At 60.2% G+C, this 15,663-nt stretch overlaps 7 protein-coding genes across 7 annotated transcripts; 5 read left to right on the top strand and 2 right to left on the bottom strand.

The window, feature by feature from the left end:
- Positions 1 to 847: 847 nt before the first annotated feature.
- Positions 848 to 3,261, top strand: COLE_02148 (uncharacterized protein; the record flags this gene model as incomplete). The annotated part of the gene is made up of 6 exons (XM_018420845.2): positions 848 to 900; positions 1,032 to 1,495; positions 1,531 to 1,768; positions 1,829 to 2,248; positions 2,287 to 2,609; positions 2,645 to 3,261. The coding sequence occupies 6 exons, from the start codon at positions 848 to 850 to the stop codon at positions 3,259 to 3,261; spliced, it is 2,115 nt and encodes a 704-aa protein (XP_018278628.1).
- A 120-nt stretch (positions 3,262 to 3,381) lies between these two features.
- Positions 3,382 to 4,500, bottom strand: COLE_02149 (uncharacterized protein; the record flags this gene model as incomplete). The annotated part of the gene is made up of 1 exon (XM_018427552.2): positions 3,382 to 4,500. The coding sequence occupies one exon, from the start codon at positions 4,498 to 4,500 to the stop codon at positions 3,382 to 3,384; it is 1,119 nt and encodes a 372-aa protein (XP_018278627.1).
- A 611-nt stretch (positions 4,501 to 5,111) lies between these two features.
- Positions 5,112 to 7,108, top strand: COLE_02150 (uncharacterized protein; the record flags this gene model as incomplete). Its single annotated transcript, XM_018427550.2, has 9 exons — positions 5,112 to 5,232; positions 5,282 to 5,452; positions 5,518 to 5,633; positions 5,709 to 5,790; positions 5,823 to 5,974; positions 6,264 to 6,486; positions 6,537 to 6,707; positions 6,747 to 6,765; positions 6,802 to 7,108. The coding sequence occupies 9 exons, from the start codon at positions 5,112 to 5,114 to the stop codon at positions 7,106 to 7,108; spliced, it is 1,362 nt and encodes a 453-aa protein (XP_018278626.1).
- Positions 7,109 to 8,086: 978 nt separating this feature from the next.
- On the top strand, positions 8,087 to 8,361 carry COLE_02151 (uncharacterized protein; the record flags this gene model as incomplete). The annotated part of the gene is made up of 2 exons (XM_018423224.2): positions 8,087 to 8,249; positions 8,285 to 8,361. 2 exons carry the CDS (start codon positions 8,087 to 8,089, stop codon positions 8,359 to 8,361), a joined length of 240 nt encoding a protein of 79 aa, XP_018278625.1.
- Positions 8,362 to 8,534: 173 nt separating this feature from the next.
- COLE_02152 (uncharacterized protein) lies at positions 8,535 to 9,973 on the top strand (the record flags this gene model as incomplete). Its single annotated transcript, XM_018427551.2, has 2 exons — positions 8,535 to 9,011; positions 9,110 to 9,973. The coding sequence occupies 2 exons, from the start codon at positions 8,535 to 8,537 to the stop codon at positions 9,971 to 9,973; spliced, it is 1,341 nt and encodes a 446-aa protein (XP_018278624.1).
- Positions 9,974 to 10,657: 684 nt separating this feature from the next.
- Positions 10,658 to 11,872, bottom strand: COLE_02153 (uncharacterized protein; the record flags this gene model as incomplete). Its single annotated transcript, XM_018425392.1, has 2 exons — positions 10,658 to 11,542; positions 11,591 to 11,872. The coding sequence occupies 2 exons, from the start codon at positions 11,870 to 11,872 to the stop codon at positions 10,658 to 10,660; spliced, it is 1,167 nt and encodes a 388-aa protein (XP_018278623.1).
- A 1,437-nt stretch (positions 11,873 to 13,309) lies between these two features.
- COLE_02154 (uncharacterized protein) lies at positions 13,310 to 14,818 on the top strand (the record flags this gene model as incomplete). The annotated part of the gene is made up of 4 exons (XM_018423223.2): positions 13,310 to 13,737; positions 13,820 to 14,221; positions 14,330 to 14,546; positions 14,585 to 14,818. The coding sequence occupies 4 exons, from the start codon at positions 13,310 to 13,312 to the stop codon at positions 14,816 to 14,818; spliced, it is 1,281 nt and encodes a 426-aa protein (XP_018278622.1).
- Positions 14,819 to 15,663: the final 845 nt, after the last annotated feature.

A 15,663-nucleotide genomic window follows, 5' to 3' on the forward strand; every position in this document is an offset into this window, starting at 1 on the left:
CGTCGGCCTCAGTCAGCGTGCGTGTTAGGGAGGGGCCAAATAATGGTCAGCCAGATCTCCGCCTCCCTCCTCGGTCTCGGTCCTCGCTACCCCGTCAAGTTCGGTGCTGCGCTTGCCTCGGCCCACCGCCGGAGGAAGAAATGATAACGGGACGCCGCGAATAGCTGGACTGTGCACGTTGCTGTGCACCTTCGCCGTCTCAGTGGCCGTCTTGCGGAATGTCAGTCCGCCTCGCTAAGGCTTTGGGAGGCTCCGAAGAGCGCGGCCGTGTACTTGGGCGCACCAATATCGAGCCGAGGAGGCTATATCGATATATCGGCGTTGTAATGCGTAGGGCGGGAGACCAAAGCGGAACGCTGACGACGCATGGTGCCACGGCGCGCGCCGGAAGCGAGCTGATCGACTTCCGGCGAGTGATGCCGTGCTGGTGCGGTATGCTACGTCATGTTAACAGTACAGGGAGCGCGGCGTTGGATGAGAGGTGAATCGTGTTCTCTCTGGAGGTGCTGATTAAGCAACGAGTGGACGGCTTGGGCGATCCACGAGCGACAAGAGGCCAAGAGGACAGTTGCTGAACGTTATCTGCGAGGTTTGCAGTGCGAAGGAGAATTGAGGCCTTGAGGAGAGCACGTACCAATCAGTTGTCGCCATCGTGAAATGATATTCAGTCTCATTCCATGCCCATGCGTCCACTCCACTGCACATGGTGTCTCACCCAATTCACCCCCTCCTCTGCTCATCTCTTTTGCATTCAGCCATTCCATGACTCGTCGTGCTCGCTAACCACATCCTCTCACACGCCATCCTTGACTCCCCAGTCCCTCCCTCCCTTCTCACCCAGCGTCCAATGGACCCAGCCCAGCAGTCGCCCACCCATGAAAAGTCTGAGAAGCCTTCCAAGTGAGTCATCCACGGCCTGGCCTCTCGCCCTACGCCTTCCCTCCACATGCCAGAGTTGCCCGCCTTATCGGGCACCGTAGCTCATCCTCGGCCAACCAGTCTCCGCCGTCTCCATCCAACCTGACTCCCAGTCTCCGCGCAAAGCGCTCGCGCAAGGATCGACCTTGCGATCACTGCCGCATATCCAAACGTTCATGCCTTATCACCGTCCGCGGAGCTGCATGTGAGCATTGCGCCCGCGCCGGTCGTGAGTGTTCGTTCCGAGCCCCTCCGTTGAACCGCCACCGCAAGTCTAGCACAACGCCGACCTCGACCACCAATGGGTATGGGCCGTCGTCGACGGAGGCAGGCACGTCATCTCTCGCCTCGAGGTTTGGAAGCACGACCGGCCTGGGAAGTGGGCCGTCCCAGTCGCCGTCATGCTGGATGGGCGAGCGCAGCACCCTCTCATCGGCACGTCCACAACCTGGTAGCGGGGTGCGGGCTTTCCTCGATACTCTGGACGAGCGTGTTGCTCAGCAAGAGGAGGAAGATACGCTTGGATACTCGTCCCTGGATGCGGACGTGACCGAGGAGGAGGAGTCTCACTATCTCGGTAGGAAAGGCCCGTGCGTCTTAGCTAATCCACAGGCTCTGGAGCGGTCGCCCAGCTTGCATCTGTGTCGCTGGACTCACGACTCGAGAACGGCGCAACAGATCTGCCGTATCGCCAGGTTGCTGATCCACGTAATCCCGCGTTCTTCCTCAAGAATCCGTCGCGTGTCTATGGCCATTCGAACGCCGCATTTGTCGCAGAAAAAGCCTATCAGGATGTCCTAGCGATCATCAATGGCGTTGACCCAACTTTGCCCGAGCGTCTTATTCAGCAGTGAGTCACACCTATCCCAAACGGCCGATGCCAAGCGACCATGCAGCCATTGACTCGCAGCTTCATGACCCGCACTCTGCCCGCTCTCCCCATCCTGAACAGGCAGCGGTTCGAAGCGTGTCTTCAGGGCTGGCAAGGTGCTGGGACCTTCCCGTACGCGCTGCTCATTGGCATTTTCTCGCATGCGGCCGTGCATGAAATCACACTGCGACCCCACTCGAAGCAGTTGTGGTCCATTTGCTGTCACGTCATTGACAACGAGTACCGCCAGGCTCGCTTGCAGACACTTCAGCTCGAGATCATATGCCTGGCTGGCCGGCCGATTTTGAACCCGGGCGGGAATCATGTGGGGATCTGCAGGTCACTGGGTGTTCTGCAGCTGCTTGGGTTGCATCGCGACTGCTCGCGATGGAAGCTGCCAAAGTGGGAGCGCGCCCTGCGCAAGCGCCTGTGGTGGAATCTCTACGTGATGGACAAGTGGTTGGTCTGCATGTATTTACTGAAGCAGCTAACAGCAGGAATGCGTACACATATGGGCGTCCGGTCAACATAGAGGCCACGCGCAGCTCCATTCCAACCCTGTCCTTTGAAGATGGCGACGGTGTCGGCGCCACAACGCCCAAAGAGTCGGAGATTGCAGTCTTTGTGGCGATGTGCAGGTTGAGCTCCGTCCTCGAGGGTTTGCTCCCGCTTGTGCTCGACCGAGACACATATCCGCGGCGGCTCAACCTTGACCGATCTCTGCTGCGCCACGGAGCCAGCGATCTTGAGACGCTATATCGAGACCTACCGGACGATCTTTTGTTTGATCCTGCACAGCCATCTCCAAGACCTGGGAGTCGTGAGTATAGCCTCCTTTCGCACGTCTGATGGCAGGCTCGCTCCAGCTCTCCCATTTGGGCGTTGAGCTGCTGATCTGTCGATTGGGTCTCGAGAGGGAGGAATTTGAATATCCTCACCATCTCATCGCCGCCAACAAGCAGATGTTGATCGTCATCGAGCACATGGCGGTGTTTATTGAAAGCCTCCGACCAGAAGACTTTGACGCATTCTGGGCGCCGTGGTCGGCATACCAGCTCACCAATGCCATCACATTGCTTCTGCAACAGGCAATTCGAGTGCACACCTGCGCCAACGTAGTGCAGAATGGCGGACCTGTGCCTGCCAACATTCTGCCAGCGATACGAGACGCAGCGATCGACACGGCACTGGCGGAGACGATTGCGCTGTTGCAGCGTGTTTTAACGGCGGTCCAGGGTGTGAGCACGCAGTGGGAGGTAGCTGGCTCGGCAATGCCCCGCATCAACAGCCTTATTAAAAGCATGCCCGCCATTCCTGGTATTGAAGGCGTGCAGGCACTTCTCTTGCCCGATCCGCCTGCCTTCGGGGCGGTCCTGGACTTGGAGCCGGACGTGGATATTCTTGCCTTGTTCGACTGGCTTACTGGAGACATCTCGAGCGGTTTGCAGGGCGGCGCGGGAGGCGTGTGTTGAGTAGCATGTTTGGTTGTATAGGCAATGCATGTACATTAATAAGTGACAGTAATGCTGATGTCGATGGTGTGCTCAAAAATGTTAGATTTGTATGCGTTCGATGTACGAAGTGCGCCTACCTCATTCGCCAGGGCAGACGTCGCTGTTCGCGCCTGCGACGCCGTTCGCTCGGGTGGAGGCACCGGGGACGGGAGAGGGGGGCTGGTATAGAATGTGGCGCGAGGCAATATACGCCTGCCTCTCTGCCTTCCACTCCGGGGTAACCTGCGATAGGGGCGCGAGCGAGCCATCGACCACAAGCTCCGGGTCCAAAGTTCGAACCTTGGCCTCCAGGCGCAGGCGCAGCCCCTGCTCATCGGGGATGGCGTAAAGCGCGTCCATCTCGCGACGTCCGTCCTCGTCACATGCGTCGCGCATGGTGGCCCAGAAGACCTCGTCGTCAAGCCACAAGTCGTCCTCAGCCATGCGGCCGTTCTCGACGAGGGAGCGGATAAGCGCAGCGGCGCGTATGTACATGTCGGCATGGGCGGGATTGCCCCACACGGCGCAATCGGTAGCGATGTACCCGCGGGCGAGGGCGAGGGCGAGCTTGGGGTCGTGGAGGGCTAGGCAGCGCTTAGGCGCCGAAGGGGAGGGGAAGGCGGTGAGGTCGGCGAAGACAGCCTGCGCCGTTTCGAGGGGGAGGAACTTGAACGCGACGGCGTCGCGAAGCCCGTAATCGAGGCGGTCGGCGCAGAGGTGTGGCGAGTCTTGCTCGACGAGCCCGTACAGCTCTTCGTCCAGCACCTTGTCTGGCAGCCCAATCTTGGGCAGGAGCGTGGGGAGGCAGGTGGTGGCGACGTACCGATGCTTGTGGATCTCGTGGTAGGACCCGTCGCAGGGGAAGATGTCGTCTGCAACATGCGATAGCGCCGTATGGCTGATGTCGTGCAGCAGCGCGGCAGCCTGCTCCTCCACGCTGCCGCCGACGCGGCGAACAAGGAGCATGGCGCCCACACTGTGCTCGAGACGCGTGACGGGCGGCGTGAGGCCCAGCAGGCCGCTCATGCCGTGCTGGTGGACGCGGCCGAGGCGGCGCACAGGCGCCGACGAAAGAAGCGCAAGCAGCGGCGCCTCGATGATCTCATGCACGCCGTACATCTCGTCGGTGATGGTCGCTGAGTCCGGCGCGAGGCGAATACGCTGGCAGTGGCCAGACTTGAAGTCCTCGACCTCAGCGGAGGGTCCTGCGTGCGTCATCTGCGTTCTAGTCGAGCAACGAAGCGAGGAGGCTGGCTCACTGTGCTTCGGGCGTGTGTAATGATGAAGAGTGGAGAAGAGAATGATGGGGTATAGGAGAGTGGATAGTGACGAGCCCGACGGCAATGTGAGGGAGTACAAAGACAAGTACAGAAGGAGTAAGTGGCCAAAGTGCGAGGTGACTTGCATCCTTGGAAGGGGCATGTTTTGTCGCAGCCGTGCCTGGCATCACCTGCGGGCCGGATACCACTCCCCGGCCAATTGGCCAACCAAATGCAACGAGGTTCTCCAGAAGAACCAAAGACATGTCGCCCGGATGTCACTCGGGACTGTTGCTTCTTCCCCACAACTCTTCTCTGCTCTTCACCTAACAGCGATCAGAGCGGTACAGCGTTCTTGCAATCGTACACATCACCCCATGTGTGCCTCCGTTTCCGAAACAGGCGGCATAGGCCGTCGGCGGCAAGAGAACGACGGGGGGCGGCGACTAGGAATCGCACGTGGTGACGGCGTGGCCGTGCGTCATCGCCGTTGGCCGGATCGGAGATGTCCATCTTCCGCATCTCTCCCTCCTCAACATCTCTCTGCTCTTTCCGCTCTGCTACACTAAAATGACGGCCCTCAAAGACAAGTGGACACCACCGTCAAAGCATGTTCCCCGCGCGCCGCCGAAGGGCGATGTGAACGCCATTCCCTGGCTCTTGGACGATGCGCGCCCGCTCGCTTTCACCAGTGATTCCGCCTTCCCTCCCGCTCCGACGTCGAGTCACTCTGACCGCAGACGCGTCCGTTGTGGATGTTGATGCGAATCGCGTGCTTTACAATCACACCGTTGTCGTCGTCAAGGGCGCTATCAAGAGCGTAGAGAAGAGCTCGCACACCTCGTGGCCTGATGACTATCGCGTTGTCGACTGCAGCGGCCTCTACCTGTGCCCGGGGCTAGTGGACTGCCGTGAGTGTCTTCCCGCGCCCTTACGGTTTGGATTCGCAAAGTAGTTGGGAGCAAGCTCACAGCAGATGTCCACATTAATATGTCAGATGGTCGTATGCAACCACATGTTGAGCCACACCTGCGGGCTACGTACACACTCAAGAGTATGCTCGCTCGAGGGTTTACTACAGTGCGAGATGTGGTGAGTACTACTCCGTAGGAGTAGGCTGGCGCCTCTCGTTGAAGCGTGTTCACTCGTTGCCACAGCTGACAGTAGGGCGGCGCGACCTTCTTCCAGAAGCAGGCAATCGAGCAATGGCTGACTCCCGGCCCACGGCTGTTCCAGGGAGGCCCGATGAGTGGGTCATTCATACGCTCTTACTCACTCTAGTGTCGCAGACTGGTGGGCACGGCGATTCGCGAGCTCGCGAGGACGACGGATGCTGCACGGGTGGGGGATTCGGCGGACTGCTCGTTGATGGTGTTACGGAGGCCACGCGCGAAGCCCGCAACCTCATGCGCAAGGGCGCAGATCATATCAAGGTGAGCTTGTCTGCCAGAGCGTACAATGAGGGACGTTGGTCTGGCTATTCCGCATGCCGCGATCGTGGTGCGGAACGTCAGAGTCAGTGCTCGCTGCCCGACGGCGATATCTCGGGACCTTCCCTTTCAATTCAGCCATATACACCAGCCTCGGGGTGTGGATGCCGAGGCGTAGCTCGGTCGCGGATGGGACCGAGGATGCCAGCTTCGGCCATGTTCGCGCCGATCGGCCGAGGGGAGTGTGCACGCCTGCAGCCTCGTGCTTGGGATGGGATTCTGCTGATTCCAGATCGCCACCTCTGGAGGCGTTTCTTCCCCCACCGACAAACTCGATGGAATCCAATTGTCGCCTGAGGAGATCCGCGCGATCGTGGAAGTGGTCCGTGACATGGGCGGCACGGGTGTCACTACCCATGCGTACACAGCGGCAGCGATCCGGCGGGCGGTGGAGAATGGTGTCCGCGGCGTGGAGCATGGAAACCTACTGGATCGAGACACTGCCAAACTGATGGGTAAGTCTCACTCATTCCTCTCCGAGGACACTTCAAGAGCTGACATTCAGCCAAGGCCGGTGCTTTCCTCACACCAACGCTTATGATCTCCACGGCTAAAGGGCGACCACCTTGGAACGACACACTACCAGATTACAGCCGAGAGAAGAATGCCATGGTCCGGGACGCGGGCCGCAAAGCTATCCAGATTGCCGACGAGGAGGGCGTGTGCATCTGCTACGGTGCGTGCTGTGCACGTGTGCTGTTAAAGCTGACAGCAGGAACGGACCTCACCGCAGGGTCAGCTTGGTGATCGAGGGGCTCAGCTGACGACAGAATGGGTTATCTTCAGTCCGAAGAGTTCACACAGCGCGCACAACTCCTTCCTTCGCACAAGGTGCTCGCTCACGCGACTACCAATGCGGCGAAGAATGTGAACGATGAACGGATTGGCGTGCTCAAGCCGGGCGCGTACGGCGATCTCCTGGTGCTCGCGGCTAACCCTCTGGACGATGTGCGCGTCCTCGACTCGCCAGGAGGTATACTGGGTGTCGTGAAGGACGGCCGAGTTGTTGTTGCCAGGAAGCAGGTGGCCGACCAGGTTGCCCTCGATGTGGTTCTGGGCGTCGAAGATGCCGAGTAGCTGGGAATGCCCCAGATCAACGGAGCAGCATAAGTGGCGATGTTTGATGAGCATGTACTGGGCTCCCAGCCAAGTATCCTCACGTTACAGACGATTGGTATCAGACTGCGGTCACAGACGCCGTGTTGGGGGTGTTTGCCCACGCTACGCACCGCTTTTATCACCCTCCGAGTGAACTCTTGCCTCCCCTCGCGCGCCGTGGTCGACGTAGGGGACACTCTATCGGCATCAGCTGTTGTGCTACAATCGCTACGCAGATCGACAAACGTCGCTGCTTGAGAGGCCTGCCCTTAGGCACGTGTGCACTCGAAGCGAGAAAGTGAGGCAGCGGCGGTTCAAGTCTCGACCAACCCAGGCGTCTAACCTTTCAGATCTCCACAGTTAACAAGCTTGGATGGCATGGGCCATGCTTTGCCGGCCGGCGGGCCGACGGCCCGAACATACAGCAACGGGGTTGTAGGTCGTTGTCTCGCAACCCAGGCTTGATTCTCGGGTTGATCGGATTGCGAATTGCTTGTGCCCACCTCCTCGCACCGCGGCCGTAATGCAGACAACAAGGATGCGAGGTGGGATGCGCGTTCGCTTGAGATGAGCGCATGACGCGTTCCGGTGGAAAACGCGTTCCCACGCTGCGCTCCGTCCGACAGTCCCGGTTGCCCCTGACTCGAGATCATCTGGTGGTGAGTGCCTGGGTCACAGATCACAGAGCGCGAGCGCGTCTCGAACTCTGTTCAGCCCAACGCCCCAATCGCGCCTCAAAGTCATTCTCGGGATCTCGGGTCCTCTTCTTCCTCGGCTCTTCAGCTCTTCGACCTCGATTTGAGGCATGAGAGGTACTGTAGCTCGTACATTCGTACACACGCCAGGCCGCCAACTGAAAATCAAACCGATGACAGAGGGACACAGGAACGAGGTAAGAGATCGGTGGGGACGCGTCACACGCGTTGGAGGCAGGCACGTGAGCCAGGCAGATCACGGATGCCGGTAATCCAGTTTGTCAGTATCAGTCCAGATCCACGTCGCTCGGCTCCAACTCTGTTTACAGTAGTTGTCTGCGTCTCTGCCGTCTGGCCCGTTCATCGACGCTGTCTCGAGCGCTCAAGCATCTACTGTAGCGGCACAGCCGTCGTCGTCTGCGAGGGTACGCCGTCTGTGTCGTGGACGTCACTGATTCAGAACCCTGTTATGATTCAATTGCATCAGAGACCAAACAACGCAGTCCCAGGGGTCAGTTCCTACACTCCCTCCCCTGATCTAAAGGTCCCAAATCAAGCTCACCTGCAACGGCTTGGCGCTCCTCGTCGCCCTCTGCCCACGGGGTCTCCCTCAACTGCCCTTCACTTCCCTCTCTTGTCGCTCTCAATATAAACTCTTCCAAGACTCCCACCTCCTCTCTCTTTATTCCCCCCCCAAACCTCTTCCCATCATGTTCTCTCTCCTTGTAGCCTCCTCCCTCCTCTCCCCCGCTTCAGCTCAGGTCGTCGCTACCGGCCCCAACGGTCCCACCAACCCCGACCGCCCAAGCTTCGCCGCGGTCGGCACCACCGTCGACCAGAACTCGCTCGCCCGCCTCCTCTCCGTCAACTCGATCGACGACTTTTGTCTCTTCGGCCCCATTAACCCCAACTCTGTCATCGGCCCCAACGAGCACAATGTCGTCGCATGGTGCACCAAGCCCCGCAACAACGCACGCATCATCCCGGACGGCACCATCCGCGCCGCCCAGTTCCTCCGCACACCGTCGTACGTCCAGGTCTCGGGATGGTGGGACGGCACAAAGGTCAACATTGCCAACGGCGACAATGGCGGTGAGCTCGACCCCCACGGGCCAACCGGCGAGGGTAACCCTGTCGGCGGAAATGTCACTACCAACGTCCCGACCGGCAATGATGTCTTCTACGAGGTAAGTGGATGCCATGATGATACCGGGGCGGGGCGCAAGCTTCCCACCATCCCTTTGCGCACCGTGTCACCCATGTGTACCCCGTGCTGACCCCACAGGAGTGGATGTCGTTCGTCTCGTACGACCAGTTCTGTGTGCGTATCTGCACCGCAGAGGTCAATGGAGTGACCACTGCCAAACAGTGCAACCACATCTACGACCTGCAGGGCTGCCAGTTTGTTATGGCCATCGACGACTACTGGAACATGCAGGGGTTCGAGTCGTGCGACAGCGACATCGCCGCCCCGCCCGGTGTCTACGGCGATTACACCTGGTACCAGGGAATGGAGCCCACTCCAGCTGAGCCCGCCTTCCTCCCCAGGCGGTCCAACTGCGTCCGCTACTCGACCATCTCGAACGGAATTAACCCCAACAACCCCCAGGTCACCGCTCCCCCGACACTTGTCGGTGGCGGCGGCACGCAGCCTCCGACAACCACTCCTCCCACGACCACGACGCCCAACCCTCCCACCGGCACCGGTGGCACCCAGCTCAACGCCAAGGGCAATGCCGGCTGGTGTCTCGAGGTTCGTGGCGGCGTCAACGCCAACGGCACCCCGGTCCAGGTTGCGCAGTGCAATGGCTCGGCCCGCCAGAAATTTGAGTTTGTCCGCAACGCTGCCGGCCAGGTCAAGGTTCCCGGCACCAACTTCTGCCTCGACGCCGGCGTCAACCCCGGCAATGGCGCCAAGCTCAAGATCTGGACGTGCTACAGCGGCCTCTACCAGCAGACTTGGTGGTACACTGGCGACAACCACCTGGCTATCGCCAATGGCCCCGGTCTCTGCATGGACGTGACCGACGGCAACCTCCAGAGCGGCAACCAGGTGCAGGTCTGGGCATGCGACGGCCCCAACCAGAACCAGATCTGGACCTCGAACCTCGCCGGCGGCCTGCGTCGCCGCGCGGCCAACTTTGCGTAGGCGGGGCGTGGCGAACAATGACTATCCATCGTGTACTTTATATTTTAGGACAATCATACCCATGAGCATGTTATTGTTGGGTGAGAGTAGCGTACGAGTGCCAGGCGTGCAGACCGCCGGTGGGCAGCAACCTGTGTATACACGCTCCGGAAGACGTCGGCGCGTAACGGGGACGAAGGAGAGCCGCTGACGTGGATGCGCCCACGTCGTCCGCCCCCAGATTACTTCCAGAGGCCTCCGCCAAGGTTATAACTTGCTGCTCCCAAGTAGTAGTCTGTACACGACCATCCGCATCCGCGTTTGCTGGTCTTCGTCGGGTCAGGCCGATCGAGCGTGCATTCTTTCCTTCCTTAAACGCCGATCATGGATGCCGAGATCGCGGCTTTGCGGGTATTCGCCGAGCCGACCCTTCCCGCACTCGACATCGATGGCGTCTTATTACGTTGGCAAATGCAAGTGGGCAGGTTGGTGCATTTGCAGGCGAGCGTGACGAGATGATGCTTGGCTTACATCTCTTCACTCTGCAAACACCCCCCCTTTTTTTTTTCCTCACCCAGCACTTCCCCTTTCCTTGCGCGAAATGAAATCTATGTGACATGTCCATGAAATAAAATGCGGCTATTATACAACTGGATTCTCCCTAACAACGTGGACCTTCTGAGTTCTAGTGCCGTCCTTGAGCCTCTACTCGGCGTCGATTGGGCACGTCTCCTTCTGCGAGTTGACCTGGATGCCGCAGCGCTTGTAGGCGCCCGAGTCGGGGTAGGGACGCTTCCACCCGCCCTCGACTTCGGGGACGGAGAGCCAGAGGCGGAGGAGGTGGCGGCGGGGGATGGGCGGGACGTGGTCGACGTAGGCGGTGCGGGCGTGGAAGTTGTGCATCTCGCCGACGAATTGGATGTCTCCGACGTCGAGGACCATGTGGAGCGCGAGGCGCTGCGCCGTCTGCTCGAGCACTTCGATCGCCTCCTTCTGCGCGTCCGTGTGGCCGGGAATGAGCCCGGCGTCGATGAACCGCTGGATGCTCTTGACGTAGTACGGGTCGTACTGGCTGATGACGCGGCCGTCGTGGTAGTAGAAGATGGCCTTCTGGACCCACTCCTTCTGGCCGGCGCTCACCTCGCCCTTGCGGTCAAAGTACCAGTCTGGGCGGGCGAGGAGCTCGGCGACATCCGGGCGCTCGGCTTGCAGCGTGTTCCACAAGTTGTGGGCCGAGCACACGTCCGACTCGCCCCCCTCCTTGGCCTTCTGGAGGCAGAGGAGGCCTACGATATCCGCGTTGTCCGTGTGGAAGTACTGGCGCGCCGTCGTCGTGTAGATCCGCACCTTGTCAATCTGAGTCGGGTCGTTGCCCAAGTCCTTGACGTGGCCCAGGATGTGGCCCTTGTGGTTCTGCGACACCGCGACACCAATCGCCGCCCCGATGGCGAGGTAGACCGCGCACGCCTTCTCCACAGGCCACGACTGCACCGGCAGGCCCTTGATCAGGATGAAGCCCGCGCCGTGGACCGTCGTCTCGCGGATCTCGGCGAGGAAAGTACGCACGCCCTCTGACAGCGGGAAGGTCTCCTATTTCGTCAGCGTGGCTCGCGCTGCAATAAGGACGGGGCGACTCACGCGGTCAATCTCGGGCAGAGAGAGGCCCTTGGCGGCCCATGCGTCGTAAGAAGCTTCAAGCGAGGCGACGTTCTCAGGCGTCCAGAAGCGCTTCCATAGCGTCTCGTCGTTGAGGAAGTCTTCGCGGCGCCACACAGTCTTGCCAGTGATCTTCTTGGGGAAGGCAGAGTACGGCTGCACGAGCTCGTGCAGGGGCTCGAGCATGCCCTGTGTAATGCCCTTGTCGAAGCTCTTGAGGGGCGCCGCGGGGAGGGGAGGGATGGATGCGACGGCGACGGGCATGGTGGATGTGGCGGTCAGTGGTGTGGCAGTGGTAGTGGCAGAAGTGCGGTGATGTGCGCAGTGAGTTTACGAAGGGGATGAGTTGTTCGGAATGCATGACCCGCGCTCTTTATGGGCACTGGAACCAATACGTACACCCCACCTGGCGAGAGCGCCAGCGATGGCGTCGACTGAGTCAGTGGTGGAGACAGTCGACGTTGGCAGATCCATGGATGGATCAAGATGGCGTGATGCGATGGTGACAGGCGCCACATTGGCACATTTGCCCCCGATTTGCCAAAGTGTCTGGGGTCTCCACAAAGGCGTTGTAATCACCCCTCCTCGGTATTAGTCTTGTTAATACAAACCCCCCGGCGACCTATTCGTCTTCCAGTGCATGTCGAGACGTGCACCAGCCTCGCGATCCAGGCCTGGGCCGCGGAAGTGAGAATATCTGCCAAAGCCAGCCCAGGATTTGCCACCACCTGCGAAATTGGACCACAGCCAGCCTTGTTTGACCTCGGCCCCACTCTGGCGGTATGGTGACGCCTGACTCATCAGCGTCAGTATGAATAAAGCCCACAAAAGTACACCCGAGGCTTGGCGTGTCGCCATCCGCGCGCTCAGTGGAGTGATTGAGCCCAGGCATTTGACCACCACGTCATGCGTGGTATCGCGGACGCCATGCCAAACTCCCGACATTCCGGCAACGGCTCCGCCTTGCCCGTTGTGCTATCATCCTTGCCTGATGGCGCGTTCTGATAGTCGGCGTCAGTGGATAAGCCCTATACAAATGCTGGATGCTCAGCATCATCATGAATCCGCCGCTTTGTTGCGCCATCGGCAGGTGGTATGACGCTGAGCACACCTCCACTTCGCTTTCCATCAGTCAAACCTCACTGTCTGCCCTTGCCTATCTGCCACCCTGCCTTGTGCCTCCTGTCGGTCAATCATCACTCTCACAATCAGATTATTAGCGGACTCGCAAACGATGAGGCGATCGGACGGCCGGAGATAGCCAGGTGCCGTGTCACGGCGGTCCGGGCAGCAGAGACATCGACTTGTCATGATGTCGACGCGACGTCGAGAGACGTCAGCCGGCAGCCGGGTAATCCTCAAGAGCGGAGCTCTGCCGAGCGATTAGTCACGTGAACACTCACCATGAGATGTCGGCGCTGACCGACAGATCGAGCGCATACCGACAGCGCCTGTGTTGCGGGGAACGCGTATCTCGCGACTTCTTTTGGATTGAGCTCATCGACACGTCGTCTCTGATAATAAGAGGCAACGCGTACAGAAATCCCTCGGCTCGTTAAGTGGCTGGCGCTTAGTACGGAGCCACCGGCGATCTCGGAGTTGCCCTAGTCCAATCGGCCACTCGGCAATCCCGGCCACTCCGACTTCGACCCAGCAATATCATCTCCCACTCTTCTTTCTCACTCTCACTCATCACTCACCATGTCGTCCTCGCGCCCCCACATTGTCATTGTCGGCGGCGGCATCATCGGCCTTAACACGGCGTACTACCTCCTCTCTGGGCCTGAGCCGCCGCGCGTGACGATCGTCGAGAACACACACATCGCCGCCGCGGCGTCGAGCAAGGCCGCTGGCTTCGTTGCAGGCAACAAGGGCTGGCATGCCCCAGCCAACGTCGAGCTTGCCAAGCTCTCCTTCGACGCCTACACCGACCTTGCGGCTAAGTTGAACGGCGCGGAGAGCTTTGGATGGCGCCGCGTCACCACTACCGGCGTTAAGATCGGCAACCAGGACAAGATGAGCGGGTACCGAACTCTGCCGGTTGCGGGCGCGCTTGAGGCGACGTCGGGCATTGGCGGGTGGGCCAACGGCGACAAGGTCGTGCTCATCAACGAGGACAGTGGGCAACTGTGAGTTGAGGTGGAGGACAGAGGTAGCCGCCGGATCCGCAGATCCGGGGAAATAGGTTCCACCAACGATGATTGACGCCAGGTTGCCCGGCGCGTTCTGTGCCCGCCTCTGGGCCGAGTGCACAGCCAAGGGTCTTGTGACGCTTATCGCGACGCCGACGGGCCGTGACGGGAAGACACTGCGCACGACCGAGGGCCTGCTTAAGTTCGATAAGCTTGTTCTCGCTGCCGGACCATGGACCGCCGACCTGTGTGAAACGCTCGGCCTCCCCCGCGTCCCGGTGTCGTCACTGCCCGGACACCACATCCAGATCAAGCCTGCCATGCCAAAGGGCATGCAGGTGATCCCGGACGAGTCGCTATTCTGCGGCGTAGGTGCCGGCGATGGGAACATCCTTGAGTCTATTGCGGCGGATATTCCGGACTACGAGCCTGGGTCGTGGGAGCGCACCCAGGGGTGGACGCGGACTGTCGAGTTCTTCCCGTGAGTTGGAACAGGTGATTCTGGAGGCTGGTTTCCGTGTGGGAATGGGAGGCGTGGAATGAGGTACTGGAGAAGGAATGGGAAATAGGGGACCGCCACTGACGCCAGGCGTGCCGACGGCAATGTCTACGTGGCTGGCGAGAATGCCATTCCCAAGACGATTGGAGATCGTGCAGCTGACGCCCGCCTCAACCGTCTGCCGCCTACAGCGGCCCGGTGCCGCGCCCACGTCGATGACGAACTTGTGGCACGCATGGTGCGGGCTTCCAAGGCGGTCTCCCCCGCTCTGGACCTCGACAAGGGTGCCCAGCTGGTTGAAGCAGACGTGCGTACCACCATTGTCCGTGTTGGTGCTGACGACAGCTGTGTTACCGCCCCATCACGCCCGACAAGTGCCCTATCATTGGCGAGTGGGCAGAGGACATCTATGTTTCATCGGGGCATGGGCCGTGGGGCATCACACTCGCAACGGGGTCGGGCATCGTGCTCTCCGAGCTCATCCGTGCTGATCTGGCGCATAAGAAGCCTCAGCTTAGCGCCGACATCTCGGGACTCGAGCCGCACCGGTTCGGGCCGAAGCGCTCCGCCAAGCTCTAGCGAGCTAAGATTGTCTTGTTACCATTCACATTTGGGATCACTGTGGTTATGGAAGCTTGGTATCGACGGCGGCGCTCATTTGAGCAGCTGACCTTCTGTGTCCTGATGAGGAGGGGCGTGAGATTTGTGGCGCACCGCGGGGTATGTGGACTCGCACTCGCTAAGGTGGGACCAACTTATAGCTGACCCGCTAAAAGCACTAACCTGTTGTTCTCCCACTCCTCGCCGCTCCACTCCTCCCCTCACTCATTGACACTAGCCATGCCACACACTCACCCCGCCGGCACGAACAAACACGTCGTGCTCATGGGCAAGGAGCACATCGAGGTGCAGTACCGTCCTATGCCGTTGATCAAGCCTCATGAGGTCCTCGTTAAGGTCATGGCGACCGGCTTGCGCGTATTCTGGCCCCTGTCAAGCTGACTCCAGATGCGGCACCGACGTCTCCTTCTACACTCGCGGGGGTATTGGCTCGCGTGTCGTGAGCCAGCCCCTTGTCCTCGGACACGAGGGCGCCGGCATAATCCACGCCGTTGGTAGCGAAGTTACCGGTGTTGCTGTCGGGGACCATGTCGCAATCGAGCCGGCCCTTCCGTGCCGCACCTGTCGCTTCTGCCGCTCAGGCCAGTGGAACTACTGCGAGAGAGACAATTACTTCGCTACACCCGGGACTGGTGCGCCCCCCCCCCCCCCCCCCCCCCCCCCCCCTCCCCGGCCTCCCACCTCCAGCTAACACCAGATGGCACGCTGTGCCAGTACTACGCCTGCCCGGCGACGTCGTGCGTCCCGCTCCCACCCAACCTCTCTTGGCCCGAGGCAGGCTGCATCCAGCCTCTCGCGATTGC

This window comes from Cutaneotrichosporon oleaginosum, assembly GCF_008065305.1.
Source record: "Cutaneotrichosporon oleaginosum strain ATCC 20508 chromosome Unknown ATCC20508_contig02, whole genome shotgun sequence".
NCBI lineage: Eukaryota > Fungi > Basidiomycota > Tremellomycetes > Trichosporonales > Trichosporonaceae > Cutaneotrichosporon > Cutaneotrichosporon oleaginosum.